This window comes from Neoarius graeffei, chromosome 2 (assembly GCF_027579695.1).
Source record: "Neoarius graeffei isolate fNeoGra1 chromosome 2, fNeoGra1.pri, whole genome shotgun sequence".
Taxonomy (NCBI): Eukaryota; Metazoa; Chordata; class Actinopteri; order Siluriformes; family Ariidae; genus Neoarius; species Neoarius graeffei.
In genome coordinates this window covers 14810107-14834421 of record NC_083570.1, presented here as the reverse complement: position 1 = coordinate 14834421, position 24315 = coordinate 14810107, and the positions used below count along the sequence as shown (strand labels likewise).

General features: G+C 41.5%; 1 protein-coding gene across 2 annotated transcripts in view; it reads right to left on the bottom strand.

The window, feature by feature from the left end:
* Positions 1–24315, bottom strand: part of cdk19 (cyclin dependent kinase 19) — a 161724-nt gene that overhangs the window by 68627 nt on the left and 68782 nt on the right. For both annotated transcript variants that reach the window (XR_009654042.1, XM_060913901.1), the window contains exons 3-4: positions 7884–7994; positions 7091–7231 (exon numbers count right to left, since the gene is read on the bottom strand). Coding sequence is in view for 1 of the 2 variants with exons in the window: in XM_060913901.1 (XP_060769884.1) it covers positions 7091–7231; positions 7884–7994 (252 nt within the window). In the remaining variant the exon portion in view is untranslated. The remainder of the gene's footprint in view (positions 1–7090; positions 7232–7883; positions 7995–24315) is intronic.

The window sequence follows — 24315 nt, the reverse complement described above, 5'->3', positions numbered from 1 at the left end:
GTAAACCTGCATGTTTGTACTTGTACAAATGTGAGAATTTGCTGTGGGGTGTCAAGAGTTATGCAACTGTAGTCTCTCCCTGTCTCTCTCTCTCTCTCTTTGTCTGTCTGTCTCGTTCTCTGTCTCTCTCTCTCTCTCTTCATCTGTCTCGTGCTCTCAGTCTGCCTCCCTCCCTCTCCATCTGTCTGTCTTGTTCTCTCTCTCTCTCAGTCTGTCTCTCTTTCTCTGTCTCTTTCTCTCAGTCCCTCTCTGTCTGTCTCTCTTTCTTTCTCTGTCTGTCTCTCTCTGTTTGCCTCTCTCTGAGTCTCTCTCTCTCTCTCTGCAAGTGACAGAAGTAAAGGGAAGTTCCATGGTTCACGCTGGAATGTAGAGAGGGGTTGGGTGTGTGTGTGTGCGTGAGAGAGGGAAGGAAAGAGGGAGAGAGAGAGAAACCCTAAACTGTCAGAAAACAGGGCTCTGTACACATTTTAAGGTTTTTATCTTCCTGAAAGCTTTCTACTTGAAACGTCCTCTTAAAGGGAAACACTTGTAGTGTTCTATAGAGAACCTTTCAGGGTCCCTTTGAGTGACAAACACTTCAATCATGTCGTGTATTAGGGCCTCTGCATGCTCTTGCGACAAGGCTTTCGCAGATAGCTTTTCGCAGACAGTTGTAATTTATCGTTGAGCGGGGAGTAATAGGATGTTATTCACCGGCACAACGCAAGGGGGCGCGAAGTCGCTAGGAGTAGTTGGTGGGTGTGGTTAGTGGAGTGTTTATCCTCCGGTTACTTATAATGACTAGAACTGGAGTCGTATAGATGTACGTACTTCCTCACTTCCTCAATCAACCGCTCTTCGTGCTGCTCCATCTTCGCTCGTGTCTTTAAAAATGGCGGTCGTGAAAACAAACCAAACCGGGAAAGTAGGGAAGCGGAAGTGCGTGTACAGCGGATGTACAGTGGACCAATCAGAGCCCTCTTGTCTGCGATGCTGTCTGCGAGGCTGTCTGCGGTGGTCACAATTTTTGGGAGGTGCGCGCAGAGCGTCTGCGAAGGGGGGGGGCTTCGCAGACGCCATCTGCGACGCCATCTGCGAGGACTGGGTTGTCAGCATAAACTGGCCTTTATGCACTCCTCCGCAAAAAAAAAGTCAAACACTAATATTTCTTTGCGCCGCCTTTAGCTTTGATTACGCCACACATTCGCCATTCGACAACCTTCTGCAGGGTCACGGTATTTATTTCCATCCACCGTGATCTTGTCTTGACTACAGGACACTCGAACCACTCTGTAAAGTCTTTTCCATCGACCCAAAGACTTTCAGTGGAGTCCGGATCAGGACTCTGGGCTGTGTGGAAATGATTCCTCATGCTCCCTGAACCACCATCACGGCCCTAAATTGTCATCAGGGAAGAAAAAAAATCCACTGACGTGATGACGACCTGGTCATTCCGGTGGTCAGCTGACTTCATGTTAACGTTCCTGAGCCTCGACCTGACCAACAGATCATCACGCTGCCTCCAGACGCTTGTACAGTGGACATGATGCACGATGGGAGCCTCACTTCATCAGCTTCCCTTCTTACCCTGACACGCCCATTGCTCAGGAAAACGGTCAATCTGGACTCCTCAGATCACATGACCTTTCTCCATCGCTCCAGAGTCCAGTCTTTATGCTTCTTAGCGAACTGAAGCCTTTTCTCCTGATTATCTTCACTAACAAGTGGCTTTCGTCTGGACGCACAGCTGTTTCATCCCAACCCTGTGAGTTCTCGCCACACCGTGAGTGTGGAAATGATCTCAATGTCACTGTTAAACATAGCTGTGAGGTCTACTGTCCATTTTTTATGCTTTGACTTCACTAAGTGTTTCAGTGATCTCTGATCCTGCTCAGTCAGGAGGTTTTTTTTTTCCATGAAGCTGACGGTTCATCGCTATCCTTCAGGGCTTTAATAATGCGCGGGACAGTTCTTAACCCCATTCAAGTCATGCCAGGATTCTCCTTAGATATTTCCTTTGCGTGATCCAGGCCAATAACTTGACCTTCTGAAAAACAGTAACGTCTTTTCCACAACCAACAAAATACGTCTTCCGACATGGTTGTTTAAGAAATGAGAATCTACTCACTGCATCAGTTCGAGTTAAAAGAAAAGAATTGTTGCCAGCTGAAACGTTAATCCCTGCGGTAATTTTCCCATCAAAGGCTCTTAAAGGAGAACTGAAGTCATTTTTAAACTTGCTTTATTTCTTAATTAACGTGTTATTCAATTACATTTTCGGTTTTAGTAACCTTATATCGTGACTCGTATTGGCAGCTAATCGCAATTAAATATTATACTTATCGGCCTATTTGGTTTTTAGCCGTGTTGAATTTAGTTCATTTGGTCCACGGCAGGCATCGCTTATTTGCGCGATCTTCACGAGACTTGTGCGAGACTTCGAAACGTGAAGTGTCAGCGCCGCCATTTTGAAAACTGTTTTCCAAATGAAGTATTGCACAAAAATGAGCTTAAATGACGATTACTGCCGACTTTTTTCAAACTTTCCTGATTTGCTATCAAAACAAACAAACCTTCCGGCTTGATCACATCAGCATTCGAAAGAGGGCGCACGCGTCTTTTGACAACGTTGGCAGATGTTGGTCACTTTGATTTCCGCTGTACGTTTTACTTCTGTCCTACGATGTCTCGCACAGGTCTCAAAGAATCTCGTTTACAGACATTGCTTTGACATATGGACTGATATATTACAGAGCATATTTCAAACACTTATAATGTGCTATAGCAGCGACAAAATAGCGATCAAAAATGCATTCTGATATTTAATAAAATGAGATAAATTTTGATTAAAAAAAAAATTTGCCTTCAGTTCCCCTTTAAGAAATGAGAATCTACTAGGGCTGGGAATCGATCCAGATTTCCTGGATCAATTCGATGCCGATTCATAAGGTCACGATCCGATTCGATCCGCGATTCGATCCGATATCGATCTACAACCCCGATTCCAAAAAAGTTGGGACAAAGTACAAATTGTAAATAAAAACGGAATGCAATGATGTGGAAGTTTCAAAATTCCATATTTTATTCAGAATAGAACATAGATGACATATCAAATGTTTAAACTGAGAAAATGTATCATTTAAAGAGAAAAATTAGGTGATTTTAAATTTCAAGACAACAACACATCTCAAAAAAGTTGGGACAAGGCCATGTTTCCCACTGTGAGACATCCCCTTTTCTCTTTACAACAGTCTGTAAACGTCTGGGGACTGAGGAGACAAGTTGCTCAAGTTTAGGGATAGGAATGTTAACCCATTCTTGTCTAATGTAGGATTCTAGTTGCTCAACTGTCTTAGGTCTTTTTTGTCGTATCTTCCGTTTTATGATGCGCCAAATGTTTTCTATGGGTGAAAGATCTGGACTGCAGGCTGGCCAGTTCAGTACCCGGACCCTTCTTCTACGCAGCCATGATACTGTAATTGATGCAGTATGTGGTTTGGCATTGTCATGTTGGAAAATGCAAGGTCTTCCCTGAAAGAGACGTCGTCTGGATGGGAGCATATGTTGCTCTAGAACCTGGATATACCTTTCAGCATTGATGGTGTCTTTCCAGATGTGTAAGCTGCCCGTGCCACACGCACTAATGCAACCCCATACCATCAGAGATGCAGGCTTCTGAACTGAGCGCTGATAACAACTTGGGTCGTCCTTCTCCTCTTTAGTCCGAATGACACGGCGTCCCTGATTTCCATAAAGAACTTCAAATTTTGATTCGTCTGACCACAGAACAGTTTTCCACTTTGCCACAGTCCATTTTAAATGAGCCTTGGCCCAGAGAAGACGTCTGCGCTTCTGGATCATGTTTAGATAAGGCTTCTTCTTTGAACTATAGAGTTTTAGCTGGCAACGGCGGATGGCACGGTGAATTGTGTTCACAGATAATGTTCTCTGGAAATATTCCTGAGCCCATTTTGTGATTTCCAATACAGAAGCATGCCTGTATGTGATGCAGTGCCGTCTAAGGGCCCGAAGATCACGGGCACCCAGTATGGTTTTCCGGCCTTGACCCTTACGCACAGAGATTCTTCCAGATTCTCTGAATCTTTTGATGATATTATGCACTGTAGATGATGATATGTTCAAACTCTTTGCAATTTTACACTGTCGAACTCCTTTCTGATATTGCTCCACTATTTGTCGGCGCAGAATTAGAAGGATTGGTGATCCTTTTCCCATCTTTACTTCTGAGAGCCGCTGCCACTCCAAGATGCTCTTTTTATACCCAGTCATGTTAATGACCTATTGCCAATTGACCTAATGAGTTGCAATTTGGTCCTCCAGCTGTTCCTTTTTTGTACCTTTAACTTTTCCAGCCTCTTATTGCCCCGTCCCAACTTTTTTGAGATGTGTTGCTGTCATGAAATTTCAAATGAGCCAATGTTTGGCATGAAATTTCAAAATGTCTCACTTTCGACATGTGATATGTTGTCTATGTTCTATTGTGAATACAATATCAGTTTTTGAGATTTGTAAATTATTGCATTCCGTTTTTATTTACAATTTGTACTTTGTCCCAACTTTTTTGGAATCGGGGTTGTACTTAGATATTGCTGGATTGTCACTTTAAAGTAAAAACTGTCCCTATTGACAGGAACAGCCCCATATGTGTTTGTGCATGTATCTGTGTATGTGTAAGAGGGACACACACAGAGAGAGAGGAGTCAAGGATATAAAGGATTTATTTTGGAATGAAAAAAATCCAGGTTTTATTTGAATTCTAAATCAAAACCATGACATTCGGTGGCCCTCTTTTAGTTGAATAACATACCCATGGCAGGGTTTCTGACCACAAAGAAAAAAAAAGCACCTCAGCAACCACAGCAATTGTGTAAGAAATGATGCTTGACTGATAAGTCTCAGAGTGTAACCATGACAGTTGGTGGCCATCTTTTGGTTGATTAACATACCCATGGTAGGATTAAAACAATGACCAGAACTAACCAACAATGACCACAAAGAAAATAAAAAACAGTAGCTCAGCAATCACAGCAAAGTGTAAGAAATTATGCTTGACTGATAAGACTCCTAGTCTTCAGGAATTGTGCAATTTTTCTGGAGGAAAAGGAGCTGGTCTACGTGCTGTGGAGTGAGGCAGCTCCTTTGAGCAGTAACGAATCTAAATATTCCGACACCCTCGGTTATGCTCAAGGCACGCTGAGAATTTGAAGGAAATTTAACACCAAATGCCTTCTCCAGTGCGGTTTGATTCGCCGCAGGTTTAGCTGAAACTGTGTCGGCGTGGTGCCTGCTGGATAAGTGGTTGCGGCGATTGGTTGTATTGCCACTATATTTTACCTCTATGTGGCACAGTTTGCACACTGCTTTTGTTCTGTCGACTTCGTCTCTGTCCTCGTAACCAGCGCTCGAAACTAACGGTGTCCCGACGTCCCGGGGACCATAAAAAATGTCATCGGGACACAAAATTATCATATCTGGGACAATCCCGGGACAATGGAAAAAAATAGATCTAGAAAAAAAAGTTCTACATTAATATTGTTTACAAAGCCGTAACACATACGTAGACATTCACCTAATTTGTCAATTTTAATTTTAAAACGTTAACAGCGAAAAATACGTAGTAGCTACACTTTCGATGCACCTGCATCCGTAGGCTACAGAGCAGCGCATTCTGTTCTAGAATCTTTGACCGGAGTCCGCATTATATGGACTTGGAATGGAATTGCTACCGCACACGCTGCGCCGACTCTTGCCAGAACAAAAATGCTGAAGTGGTTGAAGCGGACCGACCGCGGGGAAGAAACTGAAAGCCCAGACATAACGTCTCCGGGACCTTCAGGATCCAAAGTGTCATCGCCTGGTCTGCAGGCAACGCTAGCAACTGAATGAACTGAATGAACACTGTTAGACACGTTATAAAATACAACAGGAATGATGTGGATGATACTGACGGAAGATCCCGTTCAACAGAATAAGTGAGTTTTCTTGGTGTCTTTCTAGTTCAGAAAGTTTAGTCAGTCAGCAGCACAACTAGGCTCGGACCTGCTGGCACTATGCTGATGTTGCTAACATTTGCACCCACGTTTCGGCAGCGAAAGTTCATAAAATGGATAACGGAAAGTTCATAAAAATGGATAACGGTAATGGATAACGGAAAGTTCATAAAAATGGATAACGGTAATGGTGAAAATGATAAGTTGGCCTTATAAGTGCCAACAGATATTCAAGGTAAAAGTAGATGAAATGAACATAAAAGGGGTCTTATTTTCAGCTAAAGTGTACTGCAGATGTAGGGAGTTGAAACATTTTCTGAATGAGCTAGTTGGCCCCTTTAAATAAACGGGTATCTATTCATACAGTGAGATCGCCAAAGTTTAATAAACTGAAAATGCAATAACTGTAATTTTGAAGTAGATGATGTATAGGACATGTGTCGCTTGTGTCTTGTGACTTATTGTAAAAATGATATAAAGGGTTCAAAATCGCATAGTTACAAATATAATAGTAACTTCATATGATAATATTAACCACTGGTTATTTCAGAGAGGAAAAAAATGGGGACACTATTGCTTCCATTCGGGACAATACAACACAGAATTCGGGACCACTGGGGGACACAAAGAAAAAACGTTAATTTCGAGCCCTGCTCGTAACGTCTGAATCCAAAGTAATGCCATACATCAGCTTTCAGGCCAGGCAGTGATTTTAGCTGTGCAGCTTCAGCCATCTCGCGTTCTTAAGTTTCGGTTTCGTTTGCCGGCACCCGCTTTTTATAGCGGTCCTTGCGCGGTCGAGAAAATAGTGCCTATAGCCACCTGGAAGAGATCGATCCACACATTTTTGAATCGATTTCGTATTTTTTGAACGTGAATCGATATCGGACTGTGGATCGATCTTTTGAACCCAGCCCTAGAATCTACTCACTGCATCAGTTTGAGTTAAAAGAATTGTTGCCAGCTGAAACTCTAATCCTTGCGGTAATTTTCCCATTAGAGGCTCTTAAGTATTTGCTGATTGTTACATAATTCTGGATTTAATTTGAAAATGAACGCATTATTGAAAATAAAACTCGTGTGTGTGTGTGTATACTGACCAAGTCTCGGTGTAGGACCCAGTTAGCGTGGAGGTAGTGGATGCCGTCCAGGATCTGGTAGAGCAGAGACTTCACCATTCCTCTCGGCAGCTGCATTGGCTTCTTATTGGCCTTGGACGCACGGTGGAACTTTATAATGTGCTGCGTATGTATGTGTGTGTGAGAGAGAGAGAAAAAGGGTAGAAATCTTCATCAGTCTAAATAAATAAATAAATAAATAAATAAATTGAAATAATCTTCATAGCCACTGTATAATTCGATATGCTTATTTCACCTAATTAACAATTATTCCATGAAACTGAATCGTCCATGAGCTGATCGCGCTATAATCATGTACGACGAGATTGAGTGGAATAACTGTTTTATTCGATCCACATTCACTGGATTTTGAGAAACAGAGCACTTTTATTTTTTACATTTTTTGCAAATTCGTAGATAAAAACTTGACGCAAAACGTCCAACAAAATCATTCCCGCTTAGAATGTAAACAAACCGGCGAAATGACAGGAGCAATTTGTGAAAAATGCGATAATAATAATAATTCTTGAAAAAAAGACATGTTCTTAGCATCAAATACTTTCATTCCATATTTTCTTGCTTTTCTTTTTTGTATTTTTTAGGGTTTTGTTTTCGAGTCGAGTCTTCATTTCGTCCTCGGTTGGTTCAGCAACACATTTTGTTTTTCTCTACTAACGGTATATGAGCCGATATCCTAGTAGCAGAGTAGCCGATCAGAGCGTGCGATTGCTCGTATCCAGTGAATGTGGAAAGAATAAAGACGTTTATTACGTACCCACAGATCGTGCTCTGCGTAGTCGAAAAGGAGCCACACTTTCCGATCGCTGTGTGACAGAAACACTTTCTGGAGTGCGATGACATTTGGGTGCTTCAGCTCCCTTAGCAACTGTAACACACACACACACACACACACACACACACACACACACACACACACACACTTAATGTTTACACATCGTTTAATATTTTTCAGTTCATCTCCTCACAACAATACGGTCTGAGTAGGTAACATTATACTGTGTATACACACACACACACACACACACACACAGAGGACGGATGGTGGTGTTTGTGAGACTGAACTAATGGTGCTACATTATTCAGCGTGTCTCAGGATTACAGCACAAACACTGACCTCAGGGCACCTAACACACACACACACACACACACACACACACACACACACACACACACACACACACACACACACAGGCTTTCATAATGAATTTCACTCTTCCTGTTCTGTTCACAAATTTACATATTCAAATTAAAAAAAAAAAATCCACATTTAGTCTCAGAGTATTACATCACTTTTTCCCCCCAAAACATTTTGGCTCAACCTCTCATATCATGTGACGTACAACAATTAATGCCTGCATGATATTTATTCTTGTAACGTATGCTTATTTATTCCCGTATCGGTGGTGGCGGCGGCGGGGGGGGGGCATGACACACGACCTTCTGAGAAAAAAGAAAAATAGAACTTTTGATATTAATGTAATATATTTATTAGAAAAAACTTCTTGAAGATTATAAAGTCCATCTCTTGACTGGGAGATAATAATAATAATAATAATTTGTTCAATTTATATAGCACCTTTCTCACACCCAAGGTCGCTTTACAATTAAGGAAAAGGGGGAGGAAAAAAAAAAAAAAGAGTCCACCAAAAGACAGCCAGGATGTAATTCCAATGGTGTAGCTACCCACAGTCCCACCAAGATAAACTCCAAGCCACAGTGACGCCGCCGGGCAACATCGCTCAGAACACCGTGCCAAGCACAGAAGCACCGCCGCACAGAGCGCTGGACAATCCTGATGTTAAAAAGAGCAACAAGCTCACTGTAGCCCATAGCGAGTAGCACAGGCATCACCCATGGCGAATCAAGGCCTGAAGAGAACCGACGCCCAAAACTGGGTCTGGAGCTACACCACAACCGGCAAACAAAACACTCAAGCCAAAAAAAAAAACCTATATAAAACAAAAATAAAAATAAAAAACTCTGGTGAGAAGCGGCAGCCAAAATGTGCATAGCGTACTCTCGACCGGAAAAAAAAAGTCAGGTCGTACAAGTTTATTCAAATTTTAGCTACATAAGTACAATAAATCACACACCCGCCTATAGCTAAGGCCATTATTAAAAAATGTTCCGTTTCCGTTCCACCGGCCGGGTGAGTGCCGTTTGTGCGGTTGAAATTTTTTTTTTTTAACGCCGGTTTTTCGACATTTTTTTCGGGTTCGTAAATCTAAAATCGAACTTGACATTTCCGCATTCCCAGGGCTTTCCACTAAGGCTCATACTAGCCAGCCATGACAAATAAGTAGCCAGCCGGGGGGGGGGGGGGGGGAGTAAACACAAAATAAACTCCTGTGCACGCAGTTCCCAGGATTAAATGTATTTTCCACAGACCATTTATTTATTCACTTTACTCAAATACAAAGTAAAATGGCAGTAAATCTTCTTTCTTTTCTTGCGTATTGCATCATGAGGCGTTCCTGGCTTGTAAATCTCTTATTTTCGGTGCATGACACATTCACGCAGCGGAGCATGCTATGAATTAACAACGACAACGGTCTGCAGTGGGGCGACACAATTACACACTCAGCCAACATTTCTCCATTTGTGTATGAAAATACACTCCAACCGCTCAGTTTGGCTTCATTTACAACCAACGGTGTCTTTTGATGCCAGCACATAATTGAACGAGAGAAGACTGGTTTACCGGAGACAAAATAAGCGTCATCTCTGCTTCTGTCTCCTCCGACACACTACTGCCTCCACCGAGTGCGCGCGCACTCTGAACTGAATCAGCTCTGCGCATGCGCCATGCGGCACAAAAAAACGGCAGCCACCATGAAGGAAGGAGATCCGGAGTTTTCAAACATTTGCTTAAGTGTGAAATCGCAAAATGGTATTCTAGTGAACACCAAAACAGTAAAGATTCAGAAAAACAAATCATTCAGTCATCATTTTAATAGTGTAACTTCATCCGAACTCGGCCTAACGCTCGATTTAGAACTACAAAAAGTCCGTGTGTCGGACATTTTAAGTACCTTTGTAAAAGTTTTGCAAATGTTGCAGTCAGCATTTAAAATGCTAACTTAAAGTTTTTGTACAAGTTTCAGTTGATTAAACCGTCATATTTCATTAAATGTGTCTGCTTTTGTAATAAAGTACTGAAAGAAAAAGCAAAACACAGCATTGCGATTTCTTATCCATCCATCCATATATATATATATATATATATATATATATATATATATATATATATATATATAAATAAAAATCCCTCCCTCCCTCCCGAAAATTTTTTTGCTCACCCGGTGGACAGGAAACGGATTTTTTTTAAGGATGGCCTAAGTAGCTAGTCTAGGCAGGTTTGTAAATACAAATATCTAAAATTAATATATCTAAAACAAAGCCTCAATAGAAAATTTTTTACAAGACGGATTTTCCTTACAAGAAGACCAAGCCTTGACGACAGGCATCGCCCAAATGCCCGATTTGCCCAACCAAGACGTTCGGGCAGAAATATTTTAGCGAGTTAGGCCCGCTCGGGCTCACCTATGGTCGGCTTCTTTAAGCAAAAAATGATTTTCGAGCAAAACAAGACATATTAACTAGTGTTGCACCGATACCGATACCAGTATCGGGCGGGGCCCCGATCTGGCACTAAAATGGTGGTATCGGTATTGGCGAGTAGCAAGAAATAGGGCGCCGATACCATTTACCGATGCTAGTATGACACTTGAACGCAGCCTTCTCTCTCCCGACACTCACTACACTCTGTGTTGTGTGATCACACGTGATCACTGTGCATGCCTGCCAAGCATGCCAAGCAGCTATTGCTATTGACCTGCTCCAGACCAATGAGAGCGGGCCAATAGCCGCTCTTAACCAATACAGGGGCAGCTTTTTCATGCGGAGGAAAAACAAACCACGAGAAGAAAATGTCGGCGGTCTGGATATATTTCAGCATAGAAACTCCGGCGAGTACAATGGCTACATGCAAGATTTGCGGCCTGAAAGTTTCGAGAGGTGGAGTTAAATCGGCCAGTTTCAATACCTCGAACCTGATAAAACATTTGAAGACGAAACATGTGAACGAACACAAAGAGTTTCTACTGGATTCACTTTGTATTAGTCTTTTTCCTGTTTCACAAAGGTAAGCAGCAGCCTGACAAAGCCATGATAGCAATGATTTTACATCCAAGTATGCAGCTCTTCATATATATATATATATATATATATATATATATATATATATATATATATATATATATATATATACACACACACACATTTCAAATGGAGTGGTATTGGTATGGTATCGGTATCGGCCGGTACTGCACAGCCAGGTATAGGTATCGGTATCGGGGCCAAAAAAATGGTATCGGTGCAACATTAATATTAACCAGCATCCTCGCCTCCCCTGTGATTTGTTTTTGATTTGTAAAGGCGATTCTGACTGGCTCGCTTCAGGCATGCTTGTGCTTTTCATCACTACGAGCGGTCGCTGGTGCCCTCTACGTTTTCCCGAGTTGATTTCAGTACGTCCACATGCAGTGTGTAGGTAAAAAAAAGCTCGTGGTAAGTTCATTCAATGAATGGAAGGACATGCTTTTGTGTCTCAAATAGTAAACCATACTTTTGTCTAAATAACTCAATGATACCCCTAGAAAATGTATCAGCATCGCCTTGAACCGTGTACTTGAAAACTTGCCGAAATACCGCAAAATTTTAGGGCAAAAGGAAATTCAAGGGGGGCAAAAATTTTCTGAGGCCATTTAAAGGGGTCAGAAGTGAACGTTGAGGCCTGAACACAAACTCTCCTTCTCTTCCCTTCTTTTCTTTACAAAGACAGATTTTCTACAAAACAAAACAGATTTTACAAGGGACATTTTCCAACAAGACGTAGATTTTTGACAAAATCTAGCTCTATAAATATAAGACGAGTATTTAAAGTATTTATATTATTCAGAACTCAAACAGGTTCTCGAGGTCAACTTTGTATCCTGACTAAAGAGAAGTTGCCTAATATATTTGCAAAAAACCTTTTTAGGCTGTGTTCTAGTATGGTCAGGTCAGGTATTCTGTTCCATATGCGAACACCGATGCGAGAAAAATAATTTTTTGGATGTCTGTTCTTGAATATTGGAAATTGAGATTTTTAGAGGTGGATGACCTTGTTTTATAGGAGTGAACCGAATCAACTAAAGAGAATAAGTTACGAATATTTGAACCAAAGACCATTATCAAAATGGTACCTACTGCCTAGCCATCTGGTGAGGCGCCAGAATACAGATAAGGAGTACGGAGTCAAACTCTCACGGTTACCAGAGGACCGAGCCTCTGACGAGCCGAGAGGTACAGGAAATACACACTTGCCTCCTCATCTCATCTCATTATCTCTAGCCACTTTATCCTGTTCTACAGGGTCGCAGGCAAGCTGGAGTCTATCCCAGCTGACTACGGGCGAAAGGCGGGGTACACCCTGGACAAGTCGCCAGGTCATCACAGGGCCGACACATAGACACAGACAACCATTCACACTCACATTCACACCTACAGTCAATTTAGAGTCACCAGTTAACCTAACCTGCATGTCTTTGGACTGTGGGGGAAACCGGAGCATCCGGAGGAAACCCACACGGACACGGGGAGAACATGCAAACTCCACAGAGAAAGGCCCTTGCCAGCCACGGGGCTCGAACCCAGGACCTTCTTGCTGTGAGGCGACAGCGCTAACCACTACACCACCCCACTTACCTCCTCGATCGTGCAATTATTTCAGAACAAAGTGCTAAGAGATGATTAACTACATTTCTCAGAACACACTGCAGCCTGGAAGCATGTGATTGATTCTCGTGCTTCCTGGATACAACAGGAGATTCATGTATAAACCGCACACGTTTGGTTATCCATTTTTAAACGCCTGAGCCGAGAGTTACAGGAAATGCAGTCTTTCTTTCTTGACTGCACAATATAAAATGTATTTCCATGGAATGAAAACGTGTTCTATTCCCTTCTAGCGGGTTTCATTCATTTGGTTTGATAGCATGCAATATTGTTAGCATATCGCTCATCCTACATGTATTACCGTACATCACTCTACCCAATGGAGAACGAGCATTGAATATAGTTTACGATATTGCATGGTTGTCAAGACATGTCAGAGACGTAAAATTTCCGCGCTAGCAAGTGACTGCGACAATTTGTAAACAAACATGGCTGCCAGGTTTGATTCATTAGAAAAATACGGAAGATTTTGAGAAAGTTTTGAAAGAGAAAGACACGCTGAACACTCAAAAGGAATATGTATGTATAATAATAATAATGGCTTTTTTCATGGTATATCAGATATATTCCATTCAGCTACTCATCTTCGACTCATTCAGTTTCATGCTAGCTGAATAGAATACATTTGATATACCACTCGACGCCAGCCAATATTATTGAAATAACACGCTAAGGTATTTTCAACTACATTTCTCAGAATGCACTGCAGCCAGAAAGCTGGGAAGAAAGCTTGTTTCCTTTGTAAATTTCTCACATCTTAAAGCTATACTGCCTTTCAGGTTTTTCAAGTGAGGGTCATAAAACGAATTTTCCCAACACCCACTTATTTTTGTTTAGTGGACCGAAAGCTACTGAAATCAAATCACAGACTTCCAAGTTTATTCGTTTTTAAAATAGAACAATTGATGAATTTATCTCCACATGGCCCTAAATTCTCCGCTATTTTTTCCTGCTTAACCGTGACGCAATACAAGATACTACGTAATGCATCACATCACATGGTGGGCTTTCCCCGTTCGCACAAGGCATTGTGGGATACAAATTTGAAACAGGAGAGAAAAATGGAGGATGTAAGTGTGCGAATAAAGCGTGAAAGACCGACTACAGTAACGGAAAGCAAGAAGAAGAAAAGACGTTATGTTATATATGAAGGAAAGAAAACGCAGGACCAAACTAATAAATATCGCCGGTCGGCGAGTACCTCGGTGTGATCAACTGTTCGTTTAGCAGACTTCCTCTGTCTGCTTGACTGCGCAATTTCATGCACATTTTTGCTTTAATCCCCTCAAATTAAATAACTACGCAGCCACAGAATGGCCTGATATTTTGTGAGATATTACACAAAAAAATATATCACAAAGACCAAATTTCAGACAGAACTAAATTTCACCAATTTTATGAAACTGGAAGGCCGTCTAGCTTTAATCTGGGAAATTCTGAGCATTTTGTTCAGAATATTCTCCCCAGGCTCAGCTCCACGTTGTAGTATAAAAGTAATACAGTATGCAAAACGTTAATTTTTTTTTTTAACCTCGCCCGGGACGGAGTCCATCAGGGGGCAAGGTATTGTTTTCATTGGGGTTTCACTGTTTGTTAAGAACATTACAGGAAAATGGCTGGACCAATCTTCATGAAACTTTCAGGATACATGGGCATTGGTCTCAGATAGAACCTCCAACATTTTGAGGGTCATCCGCTCAAGGTCACCAAAAAGGTCAAAATTGTTTTTTTTCACGATATCTTCCTTCATATTCATCATATTTACTTCAACCCAATTCCAAAACGTTCATCTTTCAATTCTGCTTCCAGTGATATACTACATGATGGGGCATCTCTCAGTTTTCTTAGCGGTTGGGGGTCAAATGTCAGGGGTGGGGGTCATTGCTAAAATTTGCATATTTTCCATTATAACTCAAAAACAGTTAGAGATAGAGAGATGTTTATCATTGTCAACATATAGGAAGTCATATATGGGCTTTCATTTGGCACCATGACCGTTGACCTTGTTTGTTTGTTTGTTTGTTTGCTTGTCTGTTAACAATCTAGCCTCTAGACCAGGGGTGGGCAAACTTTTTGGCTCAGGGGCCACATTGACTTTTGAAATTTGCCAGGCGGGCCGGGCCAGCACCAAATTCATACATATCGAACATAAACCGGAAAAGCTTTAGCGTTATTGTAAGGCCTTCACTGACAGAGACCCAAATGCAGATCAGATTGACATTTATTTTAGTTCTCAGTCAACAAAGGCAGAGCAGAAAAATGTTTGCAGTTCAATAGATTGCCACTGGATCCATCCAGAAAAGTAATACACACACACACACACACACACACGTGACAGTAAGAAAAGTAGCACACTTAATTCTTAAATTACATCTTTGAGCTGCCAGGATGAGTAGGATGCCAGTGTATTTGTATATTTGTATCATTTTATACATACAACTAAATTGCACATCATTAAATTGAACTAAATTACATATCAGTACATATCATTTTTGTACATTTCACTGAACTCGTAGATTTACACCTGAGTGTTTTTTTTAACCATCCACTTCCAGCCTGCCAGTACAACCAACCACCATTAGTAGGAGAGGTACCACACCATTCCAAAATGTTTGCAGTTCAACAGTTTGGGTACCACACCATGCCAACATATTTTCAGTTCAACGGTTTGGCACTGGATCCATCCAGCCCACAAAATCAAACAGAACAGCTCAAGAAAGCAAAAAACTCCAAACTGGTTTTCAGGTTCAGAGTCACTCACTGAAATATTTCCAGTCCTCAAAAAATCAAAACACAGGTTCCAAACAGGTTATGTTCCAAAAGGCCACTCATGCCCCTTTTCCACCAAAGCAGTTCCGGGGCTGGTTCGGGGCCAGTGCTTAGTTTGGAACCGGGTTTTCTGTTTCCACCGACAAAGAACTGGCTCTGGGGCCAGAAAAACCGGTTCCAGGCTAGCACCAACTCTCTGCTGGGCCAGAGGAAAGAACCGCCTACGTCAGCGGGGGGGTGGAGTTGTTAAGACCAACAACAATAACAAGACCGCGAAAGATCGCCATTTTTAAGCGACGAGAAGCCGCAGCTGTACAAACATGAAGTCATCCATTATAATTATTGTTGTTGCTGCTGCTGCTTCTTCCGTGTTGTTTTTGCTTTGATATTCGCGCCAAGGTTTATGCAAACATAGCGACGTAACTGACGTATACAGCGACGTAATGACGTGGCTCCGCGAGCTAGGGCTGCACAATATATCGAAAAAGTATCGATATCGCGATATCATAGTTTGCAATACACATACCGCAAAAATTACTTAAATTTCGATAAAAGGCGCATTTTTCTGTGCCGTCCAATCACATTTGAATGTCAACAAGTGCTGCGGGATAACTCCGCCCCCTATTGCAAAACAAGTAGAAGCCTCGTGGTGATGGCGGAAGGCGGTAGCAAGTGTGGTGAGACAAACTTGTGTGAGGAGGAACTGGTTTCCAAAAAAAAAAAATGCACGTCTGCTATTTGGAAGTACTTTGGATGCAGGAGGGGTGACGTACTGCAAACTCAGGTACTTTGCAAGACATGTAAAACAGTGGTGGGGTGGCTCACTGGGACAAACACTGATGTACAGCAGCATAAAAACATAAAACCATGCTCTCTCTCACTCTCTCTCACACACACACACACACACACACTACCTCTCACTCTCACACACACATTACCGCTCTCTCACCCGCATGTGTTATTAACAGATTGTGTGAGAGTTTATGGTGAATCTGTGTCGCTCACTTTCATCTCCCGGGAGCCGCTGAAATTGCCATTTTGAATGCTTTATGTTAATGTAATGTAGTTTTCAGTTTTTTGTTTATTTCAACTTAAGACATTTTCTGCTGCGCTCACAAAAATTAAGAGATTTAAAGATGATTGATGGACACCATTGCAGGTGTAGCCATGTTTTTCCAATAAAAAATAATGTTGGAATGGAAGCGATGCATTGGGTGTTTTTTTTTAAATGCTAGATACAGGGCAGAACGGCGAGTAGAGGTAAGAAAAACAGTATATATTTAATTATCGTGATACATATCGATATCGAGATATTCAGTCATGTTATCGAATATCGCATATTTTTCTGATATCGTGCAGCCCTACCGCGAGCTATGGAAAAGCAAACTGGTTCTCAGCTGGCTCGCAAGTTGAACGAGTTGTGAACCAGCACCAGCCCCGAACCAGCCCTGGAACTGATTTGGTGGAAAAGGGGTATCATAGATCAGAATAACCTCCACAGGCAAAAGTCCAGGAACAGATATAAGCAGAAGCAAGGTCAGCTGCTCATAATACACCTATAATAGCAGACAGGGACATAAATGAGGGGTGGAGCAGACACCCAAAAGCACATGGTACTTAAAAACAAACACCAGCACTACAGCAGCCACCCACGACAACCAAAATTACTAAGAGTTATACTTTTAATATTATTATGTCTGTAAACATGTGACTACCATTTTATTACAGCTCCATCATAGTTTTAAAAAGAGAAAGTGTTAATACTCACATTCACTCAGCAACCGCTGAGCTGTATTCGTCCGTGCTTGCGCTGACTGGTTGTTAGCATAATTAGCATGCTTGGAGGAAAAGTGATGTTTGATGTTATATTCCTTTAAAACTGCAACGGTTTCTTTGCAAATAAGGCATACAGCCTTTGATCGGACTTCAACAAAAAAATATTTAGTTGTCCAGGGCTTTCCACAAGCGCCGGCTGACGGCCATACAGCCGACGACACGATTAAGTCCAGCTGGCTACTTTAATGACTATTATTTTTGTAGCCCACAGGCTCTAAATATCAATTTTCAATTTTAATAAAATTAATGTTTATCTAACGGACTGACAATAATGTCAAACTGAACCGCACTCATTTAAGTTGTGATTCGTGCTGTTTGTACCGATAATAACCACAAATTCCCCGCCGACTTCGTTGATCAAGGGAGAGTAACTCATCCGCGGCCCCGACATGCAGTGTGTGTGCACGCGCACTCGGCGGAGGCAGTAGTGTGTCGGAGGGAGCAGAAGCAGAGAGAACGCTTATTTTGTCTCCGGTAAACCAGTCTTCTCTTGTTCAATTACGTGCTGGCATCAAAAGACACCGTTGGTTGTAAATGAAACCAAACTGAGTCGTTGGAGTATATTTTCATACACAAATGGAGAAATGTTCTCTGAGTGTTTAATTGTGTAGCCCATGGGTGTCAAACTCTGGCCCGTGGGCCAAATTTGGCCCGCAGTGTAATTATATTTGGCCCGCGAGGCAATCCCAAATGACTACTTGTCGGATTTGTGTATACAGCGCATTCACTGCTAATACTACAAACCCCATAATGCTCTGCTGTTGTTTTGGCACGTCAATCAGGACAGGACCCAGGAAAAGTACTGAACAGATGTTTCGAGCTGCGTGAGGAAATATGTCAGTTTCTGGAAAGCAAAGGGAAGGACACAGCAGAGCTCCGGGAGCAAAAGTTTCTGTGTGAGCTGGCCTTTCTGTGTGACATCTCGATGCGCTGAACCTGCAGCTTCAGGGGCGGGGGCGCATCATCACAGACATGTATGCTGCAGTGAGGGCTTTTAAAACTAAACCGTGCCTGTGGGAGAATCAGATGCTGCAAGGAAACCTTGGCCATTTTCCCTGCTGCCAAACCATAAAAACGCAGATCTCTACCGCTGTGTTCCCATGCGCACAGTTTACTGAAAAACTCAGTGTACTTGGCGCTGAGTTTAGCCGGCGATTTGCCGACTTTGATGTCCAGAAATGTAGGTTTGAACTGCTCAGTAATCCCTTCGCAGTTGATGTGGAAAACGCACCAACCAACCTCCAAATGGAGCGGATTGAACTCCAGTGTAATGACACGCTGAAGTCAAAGTATGATGCTGTGGGCGCCGCACAGTTTCCACAGTTTACCCAAGCTGCTCAGATGCTCTCCATGTTCGGCAGCACTTATCTCTATGTGAGCAACTTTTCTCCTCAATGAAGATGACCAAAACATCTCACAGGAGACGTCTGACTGATGAACACCTTCGCTCGATACTGAGGATTTCCTCAGCTCAGAGCTTGAGCCCAGACATTGATGAACTAGCATCCAAGAAGAGATGCCAGGTATCTGGCTTGGGCACATCAGATTAGATCAGTGTGTAGCAAACTGAGCAATAATTAACCTTTTCTTTATGCACTTCTTCTTGCTACTCCAAGGCATGGGCTTGAATGGTTGATTGATTTATTATTGTTGTTTTATTTTTAAAATTATTAGCCTGTGGAAAAAGTTTATTTTGATATTTAAATCAGAAGGCTGCAAATAGAAAAGAGGCATATGATTTTTATTTAAATTTCATTTAATAAATTAATGCCATTGATGTGTTTTTTTTTATTTGAAATTCGATTTAGCATGTCTGCACTATTGTTATATATTGTATAGTAATAAGCGTTGCTTGTTCCATATTCAATGTTAAAGCAAAACTTGTTTGGGTCCATATTAAAAAGGTTCATTTGTTCAATGTTGACCCGCGACTTTGTTCAAGTTTTAAATTTTGGCCCACTGTGTATTTGAGTTTGACACCCCTGGTGTAGCCACTAGGGGTGGGTATTGCCAAGGACCTCACGATACGATACGCATCACGATACTTGAGTCACGATACGATACTGCGATATCAAAATTTTGCGCTATATTGCGATATTCTACATAGTTCACTGAAAAATGTAAACTACATTATGCATCTTAAAATCCGAGTTGTATGTACATCAGATGATAGTGATAATTCATGGGACAAACTGGGTCAAAACAATGTAATACAAATTATCCTTGCCATTTTATTGTAACTATACAAGCGCAAGTTAGGCCCTGGTCACACCGCCCGAACTTTGCTGGAGCGTTCCTTGAACGGTGGGGGGGGGGGGGGGGGGGGGGGGGGGGGGGGGGGGAATTTCGACAACGCTCGTCACCGCGCACAAAATGGGAAAAAAATCGAAAACACGGGCGTTGGCTTAGCGGTGCACCGCTGAAGCCGGCATTGCTTTAGCGTTGGTTTAGCGGTAGCGAGCGTTGGTATAGCGGTGTTCTGCGCATGCGGGCTTTGGCTCGGCGGGGGTATAAAGTTGGTTTAGCGGCATACCGCTTGTGACTACGGAGCTGAACGGATCGTTTTGATACAAGTTCTGATAGATTTTTGATAGAAGCTCCACCATCAGCTTGTCATACAGTCCATGTTCAGGCCTTCTCAGTATCCACTGTCTGACCCACACAACTCTGTCTCTCCTTCTTCTCTTTCTTCTCCTTCTTTTTTTTCTAGTTAAAATTCTTATTACTGTTCTGTTGTCTGTATAGCTTTTCCCCTTTTTTCACTGTTGTTTAGTTGATCTTATCATATTTTTATCTATAAAAACGTTTGTTATTAATATTATTATTTATATTACTTTATACTTTTTTATTATCATTCATATTACTTTATTTTTTGTTTATTGTTTGCTGTCAGTCAGATTATTTCTATTTTCATTATGTTTTTGCTGTCTTTTCCTTAATGTTATTATTATTTGCTATTATATTATCTTTATCATTATTTAATCATCATTTAATATTTACTATTAATATATACAACATTTTACTTTATAATTGTTATCCATAGGTACTAGTCATACTTTTTGAAATCAAATTTTATAATCAAATTCCAGTCTAGTCTATACAATGCATTTTCATTGTCTACTAGTCTAGTCAATTTAAGTCAATTTATTATTATTATTATTATTATTATTATTATTATTATTTTATTATTGTGGTTGTTGTTATTATTATTATTATTTTCACCATTTACATAGTACAGTGAGTCAATATTAAGTCAAATCATAACGTTGCCATTGCTGTTTTACGTGTTTTAATGGGACCACAATGGAAATAAGTGCTTGCGCTTTCTTGTGTAATCCTGATTTTAATGTATTTTGTACTTCATTTTACATTATGATCGAATAAAATCAAATCAAATAAAAAATCTGTCAACAGCTTGTTGCAATCTGAGGAGGTTCTGATTCTGCTGCTGGACTAGTGCACCAATCATAGCAAGTCTCGCAGCATCCATGGTGATACAGTTTTACTGTAACTTTGAGCAATTTCGATATAGATGAGGTCTGAACTCAACGGCAGCTCGATTCCAAATGAGCTCCTGGTCCATTTCTCCCCGTATTTATAGCCAAATTCTGGTCCCGCTCCGACACCTCTATACCAACGCCAAACCAAAGTTCATCGCCGCCATGGATAGCTGCTTCAACGCCCGACACCGTTCCAGCAACCCCGTGTCCGCTCGTAAAACGCTTACAACCGCTCCACCGAAGTTTGTGCAATGTTTAATCGCCGCCCGGGCAACGCTGGCGAAGCAGCGGTGGTCCAGCGTTCAAGATTTCTGCGTTGGCCTAGCGGACCCAAGCGTCCACGAACTTGCGTCTAGCGGTGCCAAACTTTGACTGGGCGTTGGTGGAGCGGGGGTGAACTTTGCCGGGGCGGAAACTTGCCCCCTCCTCACCGCTCGCAATATTTTGTGCAGCTCAAAACTTTCGGAGCGGTAGGAGGGCCCCTCGAGAAACATCAGCAGTGGCCGAGCATATACGGCGTTGCTTTAACGGGGGCCAACTTTTGTTAAACGGTGGTGAACAGTTACGAGCGGTGATGAATTTTTTTCACCGTTCCAGGAACGCTCCAGCAAAGTTCGGGCGGTGTGACCGGGGCCTTACAACATATTTGCAGGAACAACACACTGTCTGGAACACAGTGAAAAGTGCAGTGGGCATCTTAGTCTCCCTGAGCACAATTATAAAACAAAGTGCAGTGTGGGTCAGTGTCCACACACTGAAACTGAACTGAAACCTCAGTGAATCATGTTTCTTCTGAACTTTGAGTAAATACTCAAAATAAAACCCAGTGTCTCACACCAGGGATCCCAGACGTCCGCTATTTAGCGGAATTCCGCTATTTTTCTAGCCAAAGTGGTGGTGTTTTTTTTTTTTTTTAAATCTCTTGTATATCCGTTAAAAATATGTTTAAGTAAAATGACCAGCAGAATACGTTCTGATTTGGTTTGCTTGTTTATCGATGTTTTTGTCAGCTTCGTTTGTTCTCGTTGACATTCGGGAACACTCGGAAGTTAAACTGATGTAAATACCGCGAGACTGTACGCGATAGAACGAGAAAACAATATGGCTGCGCCCATTTGCTAGAAAATGTGTTTTAACTCCGTTCGTGCTTTTGTTTCTAATGCGTTGAACTTAATTCAATATGCAGGGCTGTGAAATTTCCGTGGATTCTGTCGCGAAAAATATCATCTTCACAAAACGTCTATTTTTGCATTAAAAATCATTGGGGGGGGGTCTAGTTGGTTTTAATCATAGGTTTTAATCGCCTTGCACGAGACCGGCGGCTCAGCCGGACTCGCGGAGTTTTACGCCAGCTGAGCGTGGAACACGTCTTGACTGCGACTCAGGAGCAGTGTTGCCAGATTGGGCGGTTTCAAGTGCATTTTGGTGGGTTTTGAACATATTTTGGGCTGCAAGATCAGACATAGTTAAGATGCCATCAAAAAGGAAAGCTAAGGAGGTGTTTGAGAGAGATGCAAAGAGGGCTAGAAAAGAACACACAGACAGACTGAAGGAAAAGATGAAAAAGAACAAGTTTGCAAAACTGAAAGAGACGGTGTTAAAGAAAAGAAAATTAAAAGACTTTCATTAGATGCTGTTTGACAGACTATGAGCATTTTGTAAATAGCTTTAATAGAGGAATGCAAATACTATAGAACTAATAACTAATAGCCTTACTGAAAGATGAATTGAAAGAAATAGCTGGGAGTGATGCAAAGAGGAATAGAAGGAGCCAGAAGTAAAAGAAAAGATGTAAATAACAGAAACATTACTTTTTTTTTTAACTTTTGCTCTGTAGACAAGAGACATTGTGACAGATTCTTGGAAAAAGCCAGGACATAATACAAGAATTAAGTGTAATTTGGAAGACAACAGGTATCTCTCACTTAAATATTGAGCATGATTTTTCACAAAGTCATTTTGAAAGGCCCATCAAAAGTTTTCTTTTATTAACATTTCTTTAAATTGTTATTAACACTTTTTTTTAACTTTTATTTTGATTAAGAGATAAAATACATAGGCACTTATTAGATATTTCAAGGTATTTTACATGGATCTTTCATTTTAAAAGAGAAAACTGTTGATAGGTATTTTATATGGCAAAATGAAGACCAAGACAAATATTTACTTGTTGAGATCAATTTTTTACTTGCAGGAAATGCTCAAAATACACCATATAACACCTAAAATGGCTTGGTGTCCGGCTTATGCTGGGGGCTGTGCCCCCCAGACCCCCCCTTTTCCTCGGATTTCTTTTTTACCATTTCACAGCCCTGAATATGTCGTGGAAAAAAAGATATCGTCCATAAAAGAGATAGCGGAACAGTGTCCAGGTTAGAAGTATATTCTTCAAAGCTACATTTTCATCTAATTTTTATAAATAACAATTTTTTTTGCCACTTATGTCATTGATTACAAAATACGGTATCAAATAGATACACATTATTGTTAAATTCTGTTGCTTTTCTATGTTAAATCTATGTAAAAAATGTGTTCTATAGAGATCTTGCAGTCACGTGACCGGAAAGTACACAGCCGCCATCTTGTCGGTAAAAAACACCGCTGAATACTGCTGCACTCGTGTACAGAATGGATCAATTTCAACTGACGGACTACACGGCTCATTTTTCTAATGAACAGATAACTAGATATATGTCTAAAATAAATGATCTACAGATTAGTGACCCTTATGGCTTACCGGACGGAGTTTTCACGACCGTGTCAGTGGATATTGAACTGCCAGCGGAATACCCAGACATGTATAATTACCTCATCAACTTTCCCTCGCTGTTCAGTGGTGAAGCACTGCGTGCTTATAAATCTCTGGACAGTTACCTTTACAGAAATTCAGGATTTGTCAGCAACTCAGATGTGGCATCTTGTAAACAAGAAAATAATCCTCATTGGATGGGTAAGTCACTTAAGTATTACTAGTACTGCACTGACCAGCCGATTATAGAATAGAATAAGGTAATTCCAGCTGTAATTCCAAATCGTCCGTTTTGTTTACCATGGATCTGGCGTTGGAGAGATAGAGGCTTCGCAGTGGAGGTTTGAGTAGCTGTTTTCTGAGCTTAATCAACAGGCCAGCTCTGCAGCCTTGCTTTTGCTTCCGCTCCCGGCGCCGCCTCCTTCGCTTTGCTTCCGATAACAATCCACGGAGACCCCGCTGGTCTCGCTATCTCGTCCGGAATGTTTTTTTTTTTCGTCCGGAATGTTGTGCATGCGATGGAAATCGCTACAAACCGTCATTTTCTGCTGGAA